A 15,396-nucleotide genomic window follows, 5' to 3' on the forward strand; every position below is an offset into this window, starting at 1 on the left:
AAGATATGAGGTTTTGAAATTTAGATTTATGTGCGATATTCTTTGAATTCAATGGTTATTATAGTACAAGTAGACGTTTCATTTTCTTTTGGAAAAGACTGATGAGGATTACACTGCAAACGTTTTCAGAACTGTACACTGCATAGCCACATTTCTGAATAAAACACATAGACGATCATATTTACGCATTATTTCCTTACTTTTTACCTCTTTTTTTTTTTTTTTTTTTTTTTTTTTTAACATCAACATGCTATTGAGATATACGAGAACCAGTATTTGATCTTTTGTCTAAAAACGAATTTCATGTAAGCAGATTATTACATGATAGCAAGTCACTTTATGATAATTTGTTGTAAAAAATTTGCATGCATGCATGCACTGAAACCACGAAACGATTTAGAGTGTACAACATAACGTACTACTATACGGCAAATAATGCACATAAATCGCCATATTGAGAGCAGTATCATGTCACATATAATTCCTTGTGTGTGTATTTGTTGGATCATGAAAATACTCTACATCAATTTCTATACTTGATAATTGAAATTATTTCTGTACAAGCACTAAAATACCTTCGTCTAAGTTACTGAACGAAAACTGCATTTCTGATGCTGGTGGACTTTAGTTCTATTCAAATAGAAAATAAACAAATAAATACATAGACAAACTGAAATAACATGCAACTGACTGGTATACACAAGCACATATAGTCGACAAGCAGGTGCGTGTTTGATAGGGAGAAAGCGATGCTGAAGAAACAAAAGATACAAGGAAAACTACACTGCATTTCATGATATATCATTAATCATTTCTTACTTAATACAAGAACAAATTGCAAAACTGAAATAAAAGGAATCGTTGAATGCATTATTAAATCTTACGGTCTACATCCGATAAGTTACCAAGGGAACGTCTTCTCCGGCCCATATTATCCGGTTTGTCACCCTAATCCAACATATAATACATATTCATTAATTAGATTTGGAAATTTATTTTGATTTTGATGCTTTATTGAAAACGAAATACGGGCACTTACATTTGTCAATATTTCTACAGAGAAAAATTGAAACAAGTATTCCTCTAAAGAAATCAAACGCTGTCATTTCTATCATGTACAAAAAATATGCTTAATACAACCTCACATGATTTATGATATACATCCGAGATGGTGTATCAGGGCATCATACTAACATTATGATATTCTGATTTAATAGTATATTCATTATATCTTATTTTACTCAGATATACCTTTCGTCGTTGCATGTTAGGGGAATCTCTAGAAGTCCTGTAGACGCTCTGCGTTGCTAACGGTTTCCGTATGTCGTTCGACTTAGATGTAGGTGGCAGCACTGTGGGTTTAGGTAGTTCAACACCCCTTGTCGGATCATGGTCTTGCAGAGGGTACCAGTGGGGCTCATTATTCAGAAAACCCTCCACTTGAAATTACATGTAAAATCAAGTTGATTTTTTTATGATAATAAGAAAGTCTGCATGATAACATACCGCATGCAAGGTCTTTCTTCGCGAATGGCGAATAATTAAAGTATTTATCTGCCCTTAGAAATATTTCTAACGCTTTGATTTGAGAAATCAATTCTCAAAGCACTGTAAGTATTTCTTCTACGAAATGAATTCGATAGATTGATCACTGTTCGTTATCTTCACCTTTTATTTTAACATGCAACACTGACCTGACAAATCTATGACGACTTCACCTAAGAAATCGTTGGCCTTGAATCTGTCGTAGTCCCAGACCGTGATCTCCAGCGTCTTATACTTTACTTCTTCGTGGTGAATGTTCTGAAATGTCACGACTTGGTGCCATTCCGGGTTCAATGTCCTGGAGATATGTTTGGTTCTTCTCTTGTTCTCTGAACTAAAGTTTTGAAATCAATATAAATGACCCCCTAGCGCAAACATCCGTGCATCAAAGGACCCCACTGGAAATAAGCTTTCGAGCAGCTTGTATGGGTTATCCTTGATATTTATGTATGTATGTTTGTATGTATGTATATACCGAATCAATACTTATTTATTTACATACCAATGTGATAAAATTATAAAATGTTCAAAATAGATCTCTGTTGACTGAAGTCAATCTGATTTTAAATTCTAAATGTAAATAGAGGCATCACTCGCGAAATAAAATTACTAACATTTATGCATATATTTCTGAAATACATGTCAAAGCTTTTGATTAATATTCTACTCGCAAATTCATGTTCTAGCGATTTGATGTGCACGAGTCATTTCGCAATATGAAGTACTCACGCAAAATAAGGAATCAGCGGTATTGAATAAAAATATCATTGATTTCATATCAAAAGTTAGCTTACAATTTCAGAAAATAGATTTCTTACCATCTTCCCGGCAAAAAATAAATCTTTACGAACGGGTCGGACAGTCCATTGATGTCCTTTGGTTTCAGATTTCGTGCCTGAATTACATGTATGTGTAGGGTACTTTCACATTCATCGTGACCTAGTTGTAGCTAGAAACGAAAGAACATCTCGGATAAAACCTGTTATGAAATTAAAATTTTAGTGTAGCAACACAGAAGAGTAATTTCTCTACATTTACAAAAAAAAAAAAAAAAAAAAAAAAAAAAAAACCAAAACCCCAACTAAAAACCATACCATGTATCCCATTCCTGAAAATATGATTTGCTTGTGATGCGATATTATAAAGACTATTAGCTAATTCCTAATTACGTGAGAATAAATTACATGTCGCATCATCAAAAGATCCATTTTTAAAACTTACAAACCTGAATTTCGCCCCAATCTTTCTCTTCTTGCTGTGTGGACTGGAACAAAATTTCAATCTTTTATAATAAAACAAAATTTCGATATATAAAAGATGTCTTGCATTCTATTATTAAATAATATCCATAAATATTAGACAATAATTAGAGATTCACGAAATAAAACAAGCATTGTTGGTTAAATCTGAGGAAGATTCACTCGTTGATGTTACCTTATCAACTTTATCCACCAAATCTGCCTTCTCGAAATCATTTAGTCTCTGCTGCCTTTCGTCTGGGACAACATTTTGTCTTCTTTGCCTTTCATCTAAACTAGATCTTTGTGACCTCTCATCTGAGCATCTTCTTTGAAATCTTTCATCTGAACTAGTTCTTTGTGACCTGTCATGTAAACTGGTTCTTTGTGATCTGTCATCTACACTGGTTCTCTGTGACCTATCATTTAAATTGGTTCTTTGTGTCCTATCATGTAAACTGGTTCTTTGTGATCTGTCATCTACACTGGTCCTCTGTGACCTGTCATCTAAACTGGTCCTTTGTGACTTGTCATCTAACTTACTCCTCTGTGAACTGTTGTCTAGACTAGTTCTGTGCGATCTTTCATCTGCATTTCTTCTGTCGTGAGAACTGGTTCTTTGTGCGCGATCATCTACATTATTTCTGGTCTGTCTATCCTCGACAGTAGCTCTCTGTGGCCTGTCATCTGAGCTAGCTCCCCTCTGTCTATCCGAGGAGGCGGAGGCAGGGTCAGACCTCGGGGAACTACACTGTGATGATACGCTAGGGGTAAAGTATTCATGTTGGGAAGAAGACTGAGAGGCATTAGGAGAATCGGTTTCCGTGATTCCCTCTAAATGGGCCGCCAACTGACCAGGGTCTACGCCAAAGTTCGATTTCACACACTTTTCTAAAGATAAAAAAATACATACTAGAAGATAATCAAGTGGATTCATGTCACTTTAAAATTTTTATTGCTTTCTATCTATTGGAAAATAGGCTCAGGGTGGGTGTGACCGGTTGTCAGGGGATGCTTACTCCTCCTAGGCAACTGATCCCACCTCTGGTATATCCAAGGGTCCGTGTTTGTCCAACTATTTATTTCGTATTGCGTATAGGAGTTATGAGATTGATCACTGTCCGTTATTTTCACCTGTCACACTTGAAGTTCCCTTTCAAAGGACGACAGTCTTCATTACCATGTTTTAGTTTTAAAACACATTTAATACCTGGGACGAATGAATTTGAGTTACCGTACCTATTATGGATTTCAAAACTTCTCAGAAACGCTTACAAAGATATATTGCAGAATTCAGTATATAATCTACCAAACCCTATTTAAACTGAAAATATCAACCACTGTGAGGAGCAATATCTGACGTACTGTGCCACAACATATGCAAGTTGTATAAATCAAATATGGATTCTTAAACATCCCAAAGAACTTTAAAAACCGCAAAACGTACGAGTAGACTTATTGAAGTCATAGATAGCTGCTTCTTTAATAAAAGTGGAAGTCGAAGATATCTATGTTTTGTGATCAATCATCCCAAAAAATACTTAAGTTTGTTCAACAGCATTCTGATTCAACGCACAAGTACTCTAAAGCCAATATAAAATGATGCTGGAGTTCCCCATCGACAATACTTACATGTACATAGTCTTTGGAGATCAGGGAACCGTTTTACAAAACGACTTACGGCAAAGTCGCAAGTCTTAAATTGTAATACACATTTATTACTTTAAGTGTATAAAATAAAACTTTTCCGTGCCTTAATTTTCAACATTTTAAAGAAATATTTTGCATTTGGAGTGAATGACCTTACAATAAACCGGATAATTCCAGTATGTAAAGTTTGTCGTAAGTTCTTTTGTAAAACGCGCCTCAGGTCTTCCAACAGTCTATTGTAATTCCCATGGGCAGGAATGGTGCTCCTTTATTAAATTATTAAATAACCTGTTTTGTATCATTATGAAGGTAAAAAATTGTACAAAGTAAGAAATCTTAATGACCTTAAACAATATGATATTCCAGTAAACTCGAGATAAAATAAACCACATAGTCTTCAACATCTGTTTCATATTAAAATGTTTTACTGAGCATATATGTTAATGACAAATTAACAACTCAACTTTATGATAAACAGGATGACTTCAGCTTCATCATCACCTTCCACAATTTATGTAGCAATATTCCATTATCACCTGCATCTGTTGTTTATGTCTCCTAACTCATTCGATACGCAATAATATATTCTACGTATGATCAATCTTTAAACTGAGGTAGGCTACTGACAAATAAATTGATGTTACATGAGTCCAACAGTCCCGTTTCGCAAATTCTATGGTTTTTATAAGGATCTTATATGCAACCACCCTGTCATTAGGGTGAATATTTCATACCCATTGTTAGAAATTTCTTTTCATACTGATTTGTCTACGAATTACTTTGTTTATCTGATAGAGATACAGGGCTCACAGCGGGTGTGACCGGTCAACGATGCTTACCTCTCCTGATCACGCCTCTGGTATGTCCAGGGGTCCATGTTTGTCTTACTCTAAATTTGCATTCTTGGTATTATTTATTAGATTGATCACTATTTGTTATCCACATGTTTTTCATTGCATAAATTGATTGATTGAAGTTTGACGTCACATACAGAATATGTTACTTATTTAGAGACACCGCCAAGTTTATGCAAAGTGTCATTTCAAAGCTGTGCTAGGTGTTCAGTGCCATATTGAAGTGGATATTATTTCTTTTACAAGCGTCAATATATATTCTCTTGTTAGTATGATAGTATTTCTGAAGGAATGAATGTCTAATTTGGTGTATCATGGGAGATCTATAGAAAAGTAGAGAAGCATAGAGGTGATTTCTGAAAGTATCGTGTCCCACAAGAAAAAGTTGACGCCATGTTTTGCATCTTTGTCAATTTAAAGTCTAATTACGTGTAAAATTTATCAGCCTCACCTAATAACACATCAAGTGTTTATTGTAGTGTTTTAAAGAGAATTATAATGCGATGGAATAACATAAATTCATTATATACAAAACATTGTCAAATGTTTATAGGTAAATGTGGCAGTACAACCAACATATCTTTAATCAAAAGCATCTTACCATAAACATCGTCTGAAACAAACTCCAGATTATCATAGGAAGAACCACAACTCTCTTCCACCTTATATCCACTTCTGTGAGGAGCTCTGAAATAGGAAACAAATTTAATTATACCCTGTCATTTACTCTTTATATTACATCCACTTCTGTGGGAGCTCTGAAATAAGAGATGCATTCCATTATATCATGTCATTTCCACTTGATCATAAGAGAAAACAAGCTTCAGGTTATGTTTTGGTATTTGAAATTCAAACTACAAATATGACATTTTGAATCATATCCAAAATGTCACCTCAGCATGAACTCAATATTAATATGTGATGAATTAGACTAATTCAAAATGTGTATTAAGTTGCTTCAAACTTCATGGGCATGGAACCAGCAAATATCGCAAGAACAATCTTCCTAGAAGAATTTGATGAGTATTTTGAACAAATATGCTGAATACATATCTGTTAGGCTTTTGTTCTTTAGGCTTTTGTTCTTTAGTTTTATTACATGAATAAATCATATTTAGATGAACAGATAGGGTGAGTGAAACAAAAGTATAGGCATGTAATAGATTTTCACACTACAACAGACGCCCATGCTCCCTTTAAAAACCAATAAACAAAACAGATAATGACACCGCGCTGCTGCACGCTCTCTGATCAATATTTTACTTTCCAATATGCCATATACTTCTTTTACGTCTATTCAGCTATATCGCGATTCTTACACACACACAAGAAACTGACAAAAACTCGATGATGGGTCTTTTTGTGATAGTAGTATATCTACTTACGGACGAACCACCAACTCTATTTCCCCGTTTGGCTGACAAATGATTTTTTGAACTTCTTCGTAAGTCTTATCAGAGAGATCAGTGCCGTTCCACTCCAGAATCTGATCACCTGAAAGACAATTGTTTCTTTATTATTGCTTTCCGAATCGTTATTGCCGAAATGATCTGCACAGTGAAAAATGTCCATGTAATGATAAAAAAGATGAAATTTGAACAAGGGAAATGTAAACACGTTATTTGGAAACTACATTAAGACATATTTGTTATTATTGGGAATTTAAGTATTCTAAAATATGATACTGACCCTCTTGTAGTTCCCCTAGTAACTGTTCAGCCACGCCTCCTTGGTAGATTGCGGCAACATAAGCGCCCACTGTTCTCGTTCCCGGAATAGTTCTTCCTCCCACTATTTTCATACCCAGCCCATTTCCTGCTTTTAAAAGAATTCTCCAAATATTACAACAAACACTGACTAAGAGATATGAAAAGAATTGTCCAAAATTTATACCAATCACCGACGGAAAGATATTCGAAAAGATCCTATGAGGCATAACATGAACTTAATATTGGACAGTGTTGTAGTTATTCAACCAACATAGTATTTGGTTGTTACATGGTAGGTGCTTCTCCAAAACGTGTGAAACATAATTGTTGAATACCTATTTTGGTCGAATTCATAGTTCATAGTTGAAAATGACCACGAACTCAAGTGTGAAACAAAGTGCAATTTTCATAACAAGTGGACGAACAAATAGTACGAATGTACGGATGTACTCAATGATTGGTGAAGATAACAAACAGCGACCAATCTCACAAATTGCACATGCAATACAAAATAGATAGTTGGGCAAACATGGACCCCTGGACACACCAGAGATGGAATCAGGTGCCTAGGAGGAGTAAGTATCCCCTGTCAACCGGTCACACTGTAATTAATTTCTACTTAAATGAAAAGTGAAGATAACGAACGGTAAATATGATTTACTTCGTGACTGTCGGGATACATATACTGTTTATTAGCAAATGCTGAAATTTGATATCAACGAAAATTAATGAAACAATGGTATTCTACTAAATCTAGCAGAATAGCATCTTAACTGTAAACATTTTAAAAGTGCCAACGTAATTTATCCTTGAAAAAAAGTCTACGTATTTCCATCTACGAGATGTCGTACATCAAGAAACGCACATTTACTTTATATATACCGTTTGCATATGAAAGATAATCGACAGAAAATTTCTAATGTTTGAAATACATTTTTTTTTGCAAAATACGGAGTAAGCTGCCCTTTATATAATAAAAAGATTAATTTTGTAAAACTGTTACCACGCATGCGTATGTACAAAACACGGTAAAATTTCTGATGATTTAGCATGTGGAATAAAAGATTAATTTTTGTACTGCAGCTTCTTTGTTGATTAAGGCATCCTCTTCGTAATTATTGAATAAATTCCTACTGCAGTGAAAGGTGAATATAACGAACGGTAAATATGATTTAGTTCGTGACTATTGGGCTACATAATGAATACGGAACTTTCGGGATGTGCCGGAACGACCGATTATATTTGACGTTTACACACCACGGTCACGTGATAATAACCAATTGTAGGGCAAAGTTGACATCGATACAAATGGTGTTTAGCTAGCACACGGTCCGTAAAGAGCTATGGACAATCCCACGATGACGATCCGAGTCACTATTGGTGCCTAGTACCTGGGTGTAAATTAGATGGAGGGGAAAAGGTGCATTTAGACGCGTATCATTGGATGCAAGGCGTGAGGTTTTACCGATATCCTCAAAATATTCCCTAGATTTATTTCTCTCGCCAACTCGCATATTTTAATCAAATGCATTTTCCTATAAAATGGTTGTAGTAATTCCTTTCTTTCAAAGATAGCATTTAAATGCAGGAATTTGATAGCAATTGAAGAATTCCATGTTTCTTTACTTTGTTGTTATTGTAATCCGGAAGTGACATGCCCTACAATTGACGTTCAATGCGCGATAAAAGTCGAGTGGATCCGTATCTCGAAAGTCCCGTATTGTTAATAGACTTAAATGTTACAATTAACACATTCGTAGCTTGCAGGTGCTTTATCATAAGAGTGTGATTCCACCCACACTCTTACGTACAGATGTGGAAGATTCTCGTGTATTTATGATCTGTCAATAGCATGACATTTACCTGTCGGAATCAAGTGGACAAATTGACACAAAGAATGCAAATTCATTGGATTTGTAAAACAAAAACCCCCATCTGTAATGTATTTTCTACATACATGTAGAAACCCAGTGAAATATAAGTGAAAGGAAATCAAAGTATTGACAATCAATGATTTTCCCCTTCCATTTTCCAACTAAGGAATCTAACAGTTTAAATATGGCCTTTCCGTTTTCAGTTTGTATGTGTCGTACTTCTATGATATCTACGGACTGAAATAACTCTGCGTTTATAAAAAGCACCTGTTTTGTTCTGGGTAACACGAGAAATATCGTTGACGATTCTGATATGAAAAATATCATCTCTCCATAGCAACAAGAACCACGTACATTACGTGCTTTAATATACTTAAACATTGTGGATACTGCTATTGTATTCCTGAAGGGATTGGTAGTCTTTGTCTTTACTCTTTGATAACTACCATGTTCATTAAAGATATAAATGTTCTATAGGGGTTTAGTTTCCAAAGACATCCTAACAACAATATCAATACATCATTAAACCAATGTGTCGGGGCTTTCGACATTATAAATACTGATTACTCCGTTTACCTGATCAAGATAGAGGGCTCATGGCAAGTGTCATCGGTCAACAGGGGATGCTTAGTCATCCCAGACACCTGATTCCACCTCTGGTGTTTCCAGGAGTCCGTGTTTGCCCTACTCTCAATTTTGTATACGTTTTGATATTTATGAAATTGATATTTGTTCGAAATCTTCACTTTTTCATTACGATTAAGACGTCATGAAAAAGAATGGAGTTGGTGGTTAAAGTTACCTTTGATAGATCTGTCCTTGGGGTCTCTCGTCAACAGAATCCTTTTTATGGGGAAATCGTAGACCTTCGGTTGAGGCGGAGGAGGCTAATAGAAAACAACAAAATATCAAAATCATTTCCCCGTATTTTCCCATTTACTTTGAATGAAAGAATATTGAATATGCTTCAAGACTATGATAAAAATTTCGGAAAAAACCATATACATATACAATAGTACGTTTTAAATTAAACACTGCACAGTTTTCCTCATCAAAAATCCTTAAACTAGTAGAATACCTGTTTCTTTCGCTCCAATTGCTTCAGAATGGTAACCCCTCCCTCCATCATGTGTTTCATGATAGGTTCGTCTGCATCTACACTATTGTCGCTTTCCACACGGTGCATGCCATTCATCAGGTCTGGTGAAGAACAAAATGGAAGAAACAGAATTAAGATTTTCTGTAGCATCTACCTGAATATCCTTAGGTAATCCCCATTCACGAAATATTGTATAACTCTTCAACGTAGACCAACGAAATTCAAATTATTAGTATATCAATGATGTAGCATTTATTCACTTTAATATTCGACACATTCATTGTATTCCAAAGCGTGAAGAGAATATGCTAGTAACCTAGCCATAGCATGCATACAGAATGGGCAAAAATTAGGCGGGAAAATTAACCAGACGCAAATAGAAAAACAGTGTATCATTTTACAAGTCTTGGATAATTTCTAAAAAAAAAAAAAAAAAACCCGCTATAATGAAAGAATTGTAAATATGTCATATATCTCATCTAATCTTACATTGAAACACACACACGTTTTCAAAACCCTATTCTATAACAAAAGACGTCAATCAATTAACTGAAAACTCATGGAATTATTGGGTATATCCCTGGATGTAGAAAAGCTGTCATGGAAGTGTCAAAACTCTTAAATCTGTTGATCAAGTCAGGAAAATTTTATCGCCATGGAATTCAAAATTATAAACTGCATTTCAAATAACTTTTCTTAAAATTATACATTGTATACGCACACACAAAATTGTAATTATGAAATTTGTAACCAGATTTCCCCTTGTGAAGGTGAATATAATGAACAGTGAAAAATCTCATAACTCCTATAAGCAATACAAATTGGAGAGTTGGGCAAACACGGACCCCTGGATATACCAGAGGTGGGATCAGGTGCCTAGGAGGAGTATCCATCCCCTGTTGTCTGGTCACACCCGCTGTGAGCCCCATATCTTGATCAGATAAACGGAGTTATCCGTAGTCTAAATCAGTGTGCCAAGAACGACCTAACAATCGGCATGAAACACGTCAGACAGCATTTGAACCCAATGCTAGGTTGTATTGGCAAACTAGATCGCTACAACGACCAGAGAATTTACGAAATGCAGAGTTTTAAAGGAGACTGTTGGAACCCATGCACCATCAACTTGTTTGTCAGTAGCCTGCTTCGATTTAAAAACTGACCATACACGGAACAAGCTCTTGCGTATCAAATCAGTTGAGAGAAAAGATGTCCTTGTTCTATCACCTATCAGGGAAAGTATTGCTTGAATAATGAAACGAATATCACTAATTAATTCCCATTCATGAAATATTATAAAACTCTTCAACGTAGACGAAAGAAATTCAAATTATCAGTATATCACCAATCCACTCAAATCATCAGTATATCACCAATCAACTCAAATCATCAGTATATCACCAATCAACTCAAATCATCAGTACATCACCAATCAACTCAAATCATCAGTATATCACCAATCAACTCAAATCATAAGTACATCACCAATCAACTCAAATCACTAGTATATCACCAAGCAACTCAAATCATCAGTATATCAGCAATCAACTCAAATCATCAGTACATCACCAATCAACTCAAATCATCAGTACATCACCAATCAACTCAAATCATCAGTATATCACCAATCAATTCAAATCATCAGTACATCACCAATCAACTCAAATCACTAGTATATCACCAAGCAACTCAAATCATCAGTATATCAGCAATCAACTCAAATCATCAGTACATCACCAATCAACTCAAATCATCAGTACATCACCAATCAACTCAAATCATCAGTACATCACCAATCAACTCAAAGCACTAGTATATCACCAAGCAACTCAAATCATCAGTATATCAGCAATCAACTCAAATCATCAGTACATCACCAATCAACTCAAATCATCAGTACATCACCAATCAACTCAAATCATCAGTACATCACCAATCAATTCAAATCATCAGTACATCACCAATCAACTCAAATCACTAGTATATCACCAAGCAACTCAAATCATCAGTATATCAGCAATCAACTCAAATCATCAGTACATCACCAATCAACTCAAATCATCAGTACATCACCAATCAACTCAAATCATCAGTATATCACCAATCATCTCAAATCATCAGTACATCACCAATCAACTCAAATCACTAGTATATCACCAAGCAACTCAAATCATCAGTATATCAGCAATCAACTCAAATCATCAGTACATCACCAATCAACTCAAATCATCAGTACATCACCAATCAACTCAAATCATCAGTATATCACCAATCAACTCAAATCATCAGTACATCACCAATCAACTCAAATCACTAGTATATCACCAAGCAACTCAAATCATCAGTATATCACCAATCAACTCAAATCATCAGTACATCATCAATCAACTCAAATCATCAGTACATCACCAATCAACTCAAATCATCAGTACATCACCAATCAACTCAAATCATCAGTATATCACCAATCAACTCAAATCATCAGTACATCACCAATCAACTCAAATCATCAGTACATCACCAATCAACTCAAATCATCAGTACATCACCAATCAACTCAAATCATCATTATATCACCAATCAACTCAAATCATCAGTATATCACCAATCAATCCAATTCATCAGTACATCACCAATCAACTCAAATCATCATTATATCACTAATCAACTCAAATAATCAGTATATCACCAATCAACTCAAATCATCATTATATCACCAATCAACTCCATTCATCAGTACATCACCAATCAACTCAATTCATCAGTACATCACCAATCAACTCAAATCAACTCAAATTATCAGTGTATCACCAATCAACTCAAATCATCAGTATATCACCAATCAACTCAAATCATCAGTACATCACCAATCAACTCAATCCATCAGTACATCACCAATCAACTCAAATCATCAGTACATCACCAATCAACTCAAATCATCAGTACATCACCAATCAACTCAAATCATCAGTGCATCACCAATCAACTCAAATCATCAGTATATCACCAATCAACTCAAATCATCAGTACATCACAAATCAACTCAAATCATCAGTACATCACCAATCAACTCAAATCATCAGTACATCACCAATCAACTCAAGTCATCAGTATATCACCAATCAACTCAAATCACTAGTATACCACTCACGCAAGTTATTAGTATTACCACAAACACAAATTGCTAGAATACCTACAACCAAACAAGTACGCCACTAACGCAATCAATTAATATACCATTAACAAAAATACAAGCAAATTACCGGTTTACCACAGACGCAAATTACTAGCATACCACCAATGCAGATCACCAGTGTATCACTAATGCAAATAACACAAATTTCTAGTAGACCACCAACGCAAATTGCTTGCATTTATACCACCAACGCAAACTACTAGCATACCACCATTGCGGATTAATTGTGTATCACTAACGCAAAGACTTCTATACCATCAACACATATTACTAGTAAATCATGAACCTGTAAACCACCAACGCAAATTACTAGTATACGATCAACCAGTAGACCAACAGCGCAAATAACTATTATTACACCAGCATAAATAACTAGTATATCACCAGCACAAATTACTAGTATAACACCAACGCAAATTACTAGTATACGATCGACCAGTAGACCACCAGAGCAAATACCTAGTATAACACCTGCGCAAATTACTAGTATTTCACCAGAGCAAATTACTAGTATATAACCAGCGCAAATAACTAGAACAACACCAGCGCAAATAACTAGAACAACAACAGCGCAAATTATTAGTATAACACCAGCGCAAATTACTAGTATAACACCAGCGCAAATTACTAGTATAACACCAGCGTAAATAACTAGTATAACACCAGCGCAAATTACTAGAATACCACCAGCGCAAATAACTAGTATATCACCTGCGCAAATAACTAGTATAACACCAGCGCAAATTACTAGTATAACACCAGCGCAAATTACTAGAATAACACCAGCGCAAATAACTAGTATAACACCAGCGCAAATTACTAGTATAACACCACCGCAAATAACTATTATCACACCAGCGCAAATAACTAGTATATCCTCAAAGTAAATTACAATTTGATTTAGTAAAAACTTCAATGAAATAAAAATAAATGCACCATGCATTTTGGAAATGTGACTGAACTTCAATGAAAAGGTCCAGATAACGACCAGTGATCAATCTCATAACTCCCATAAGGAATACAAAATTAAGAGTTGGGCAAACACGGATCCCAGGAGATGGAATCAAGTGCCTAAGAGGAGTAGATATCCAATATCATATAGATCATTTAACCAACAAAAAATAAAGAAATCCATTACAAAAGCTTGGCAAAAGTTTTCTATCAGATAAATCCATCAACGTAATTCTAATACCATATACTATACCTCCGTTCACCAACAAACTCGGTGTGTCTAATATGATAAGAATTCGTAAAATAAACTTGGTCTTCTTTTAATATCAAATGGAAAATAACCATAGAAGCCCATTGACGCAAAATGGTATCAGTCTGATATTTCAAATAATTTTATTAACCAAACGTGACCCAGTCTAATGTCATGTAAATCATTTTACCAATGACAAAAGTCTTATATCATAAAAACTCCTTAAACAAATTCAACAAAGGTATAATATCAAATACATTGTAAACATATTGACCAAACTTGGCGTAGTCTCAGATCACGAAATCCATTAAACAACCTTGGTCGAATATCATATATCCAAGAAAGTTTAATGATATCACATAAACCCATTAAACAAATTTTGAGCAAGTCTGATATCTAAAACATACATGCAATTCGACTTTTAGTATATGTAGGGGATGCGACATTATATTCTTAGAAAAGTGTCTTCTTTCCCGAGAATGTAACAACCCTGGAGAAATGCCAATGGTAATGAAATACATTACAATTGTTCGGAAATTACATCATATGTATCTTTTCAATTGCGATGTCAGCGTAAATTTCAATCCTCTGGTTGGTGAGTATCAATGAAAAGTTAGAATAGAAATAATGGGAAGGGGTCTACTCTCGTGAAACAGAGTTTGAAGGGCGAGAAAACAAATTGTGTAACCTAAGCTTTCGCGGGGATATTTTCCTGCTGAACGCATTAGATACATTGTGCACTGGAAACATTACAAAGTAAAATCAATGGTCAGAGCATGCAGACACTAATCAACATACATACAGCCAGAAATAATTTTACAATGGGCAGAGTGTCACAAGTTGACATGAATTTTGCTTCAAGAAAATGCTGAATAATGTGTTTACAGGTTTCCAGTATCAACGAGAAGCCCCAGTCATGCAGAACGATACAGTACATACTCGTCACAAACAAACAAACAAGAACTGTGTCCTCCTTGAGTTGGTTTGCATGCATGTTTGTTTGTGTAGGTCATTTTGTGTATATAACACA

The 15,396-nt window shown here is 35.0% G+C and overlaps 1 protein-coding gene across 1 annotated transcript in view; it reads right to left on the reverse strand.

Annotated features, from left to right (window-relative positions):
* Positions 1-15,396, reverse strand: part of LOC125654384 (uncharacterized) — a 72,081-nt gene that overhangs the window by 4,218 nt on the left and 52,467 nt on the right. Inside the window, exons 14-24 of the mRNA XM_056143709.1 lie at positions 9,949-10,070; positions 9,673-9,757; positions 6,977-7,105; positions 6,673-6,781; positions 5,889-5,974; positions 2,980-3,674; positions 2,771-2,809; positions 2,364-2,494; positions 1,695-1,879; positions 1,252-1,439; positions 885-948 (exon numbers count right to left, since the gene is read on the reverse strand). Coding sequence (XP_055999684.1) covers positions 885-948; positions 1,252-1,439; positions 1,695-1,879; positions 2,364-2,494; positions 2,771-2,809; positions 2,980-3,674; positions 5,889-5,974; positions 6,673-6,781; positions 6,977-7,105; positions 9,673-9,757; positions 9,949-10,070 — 1,833 coding nt within the window. The remainder of the gene's footprint in view (positions 1-884; positions 949-1,251; positions 1,440-1,694; positions 1,880-2,363; positions 2,495-2,770; positions 2,810-2,979; positions 3,675-5,888; positions 5,975-6,672; positions 6,782-6,976; positions 7,106-9,672; positions 9,758-9,948; positions 10,071-15,396) is intronic.

The sequence above is a fragment of the Ostrea edulis genome, chromosome 7, assembly GCF_947568905.1.
Source record: "Ostrea edulis chromosome 7, xbOstEdul1.1, whole genome shotgun sequence".
NCBI lineage: Eukaryota > Metazoa > Mollusca > Bivalvia > Ostreida > Ostreidae > Ostrea > Ostrea edulis.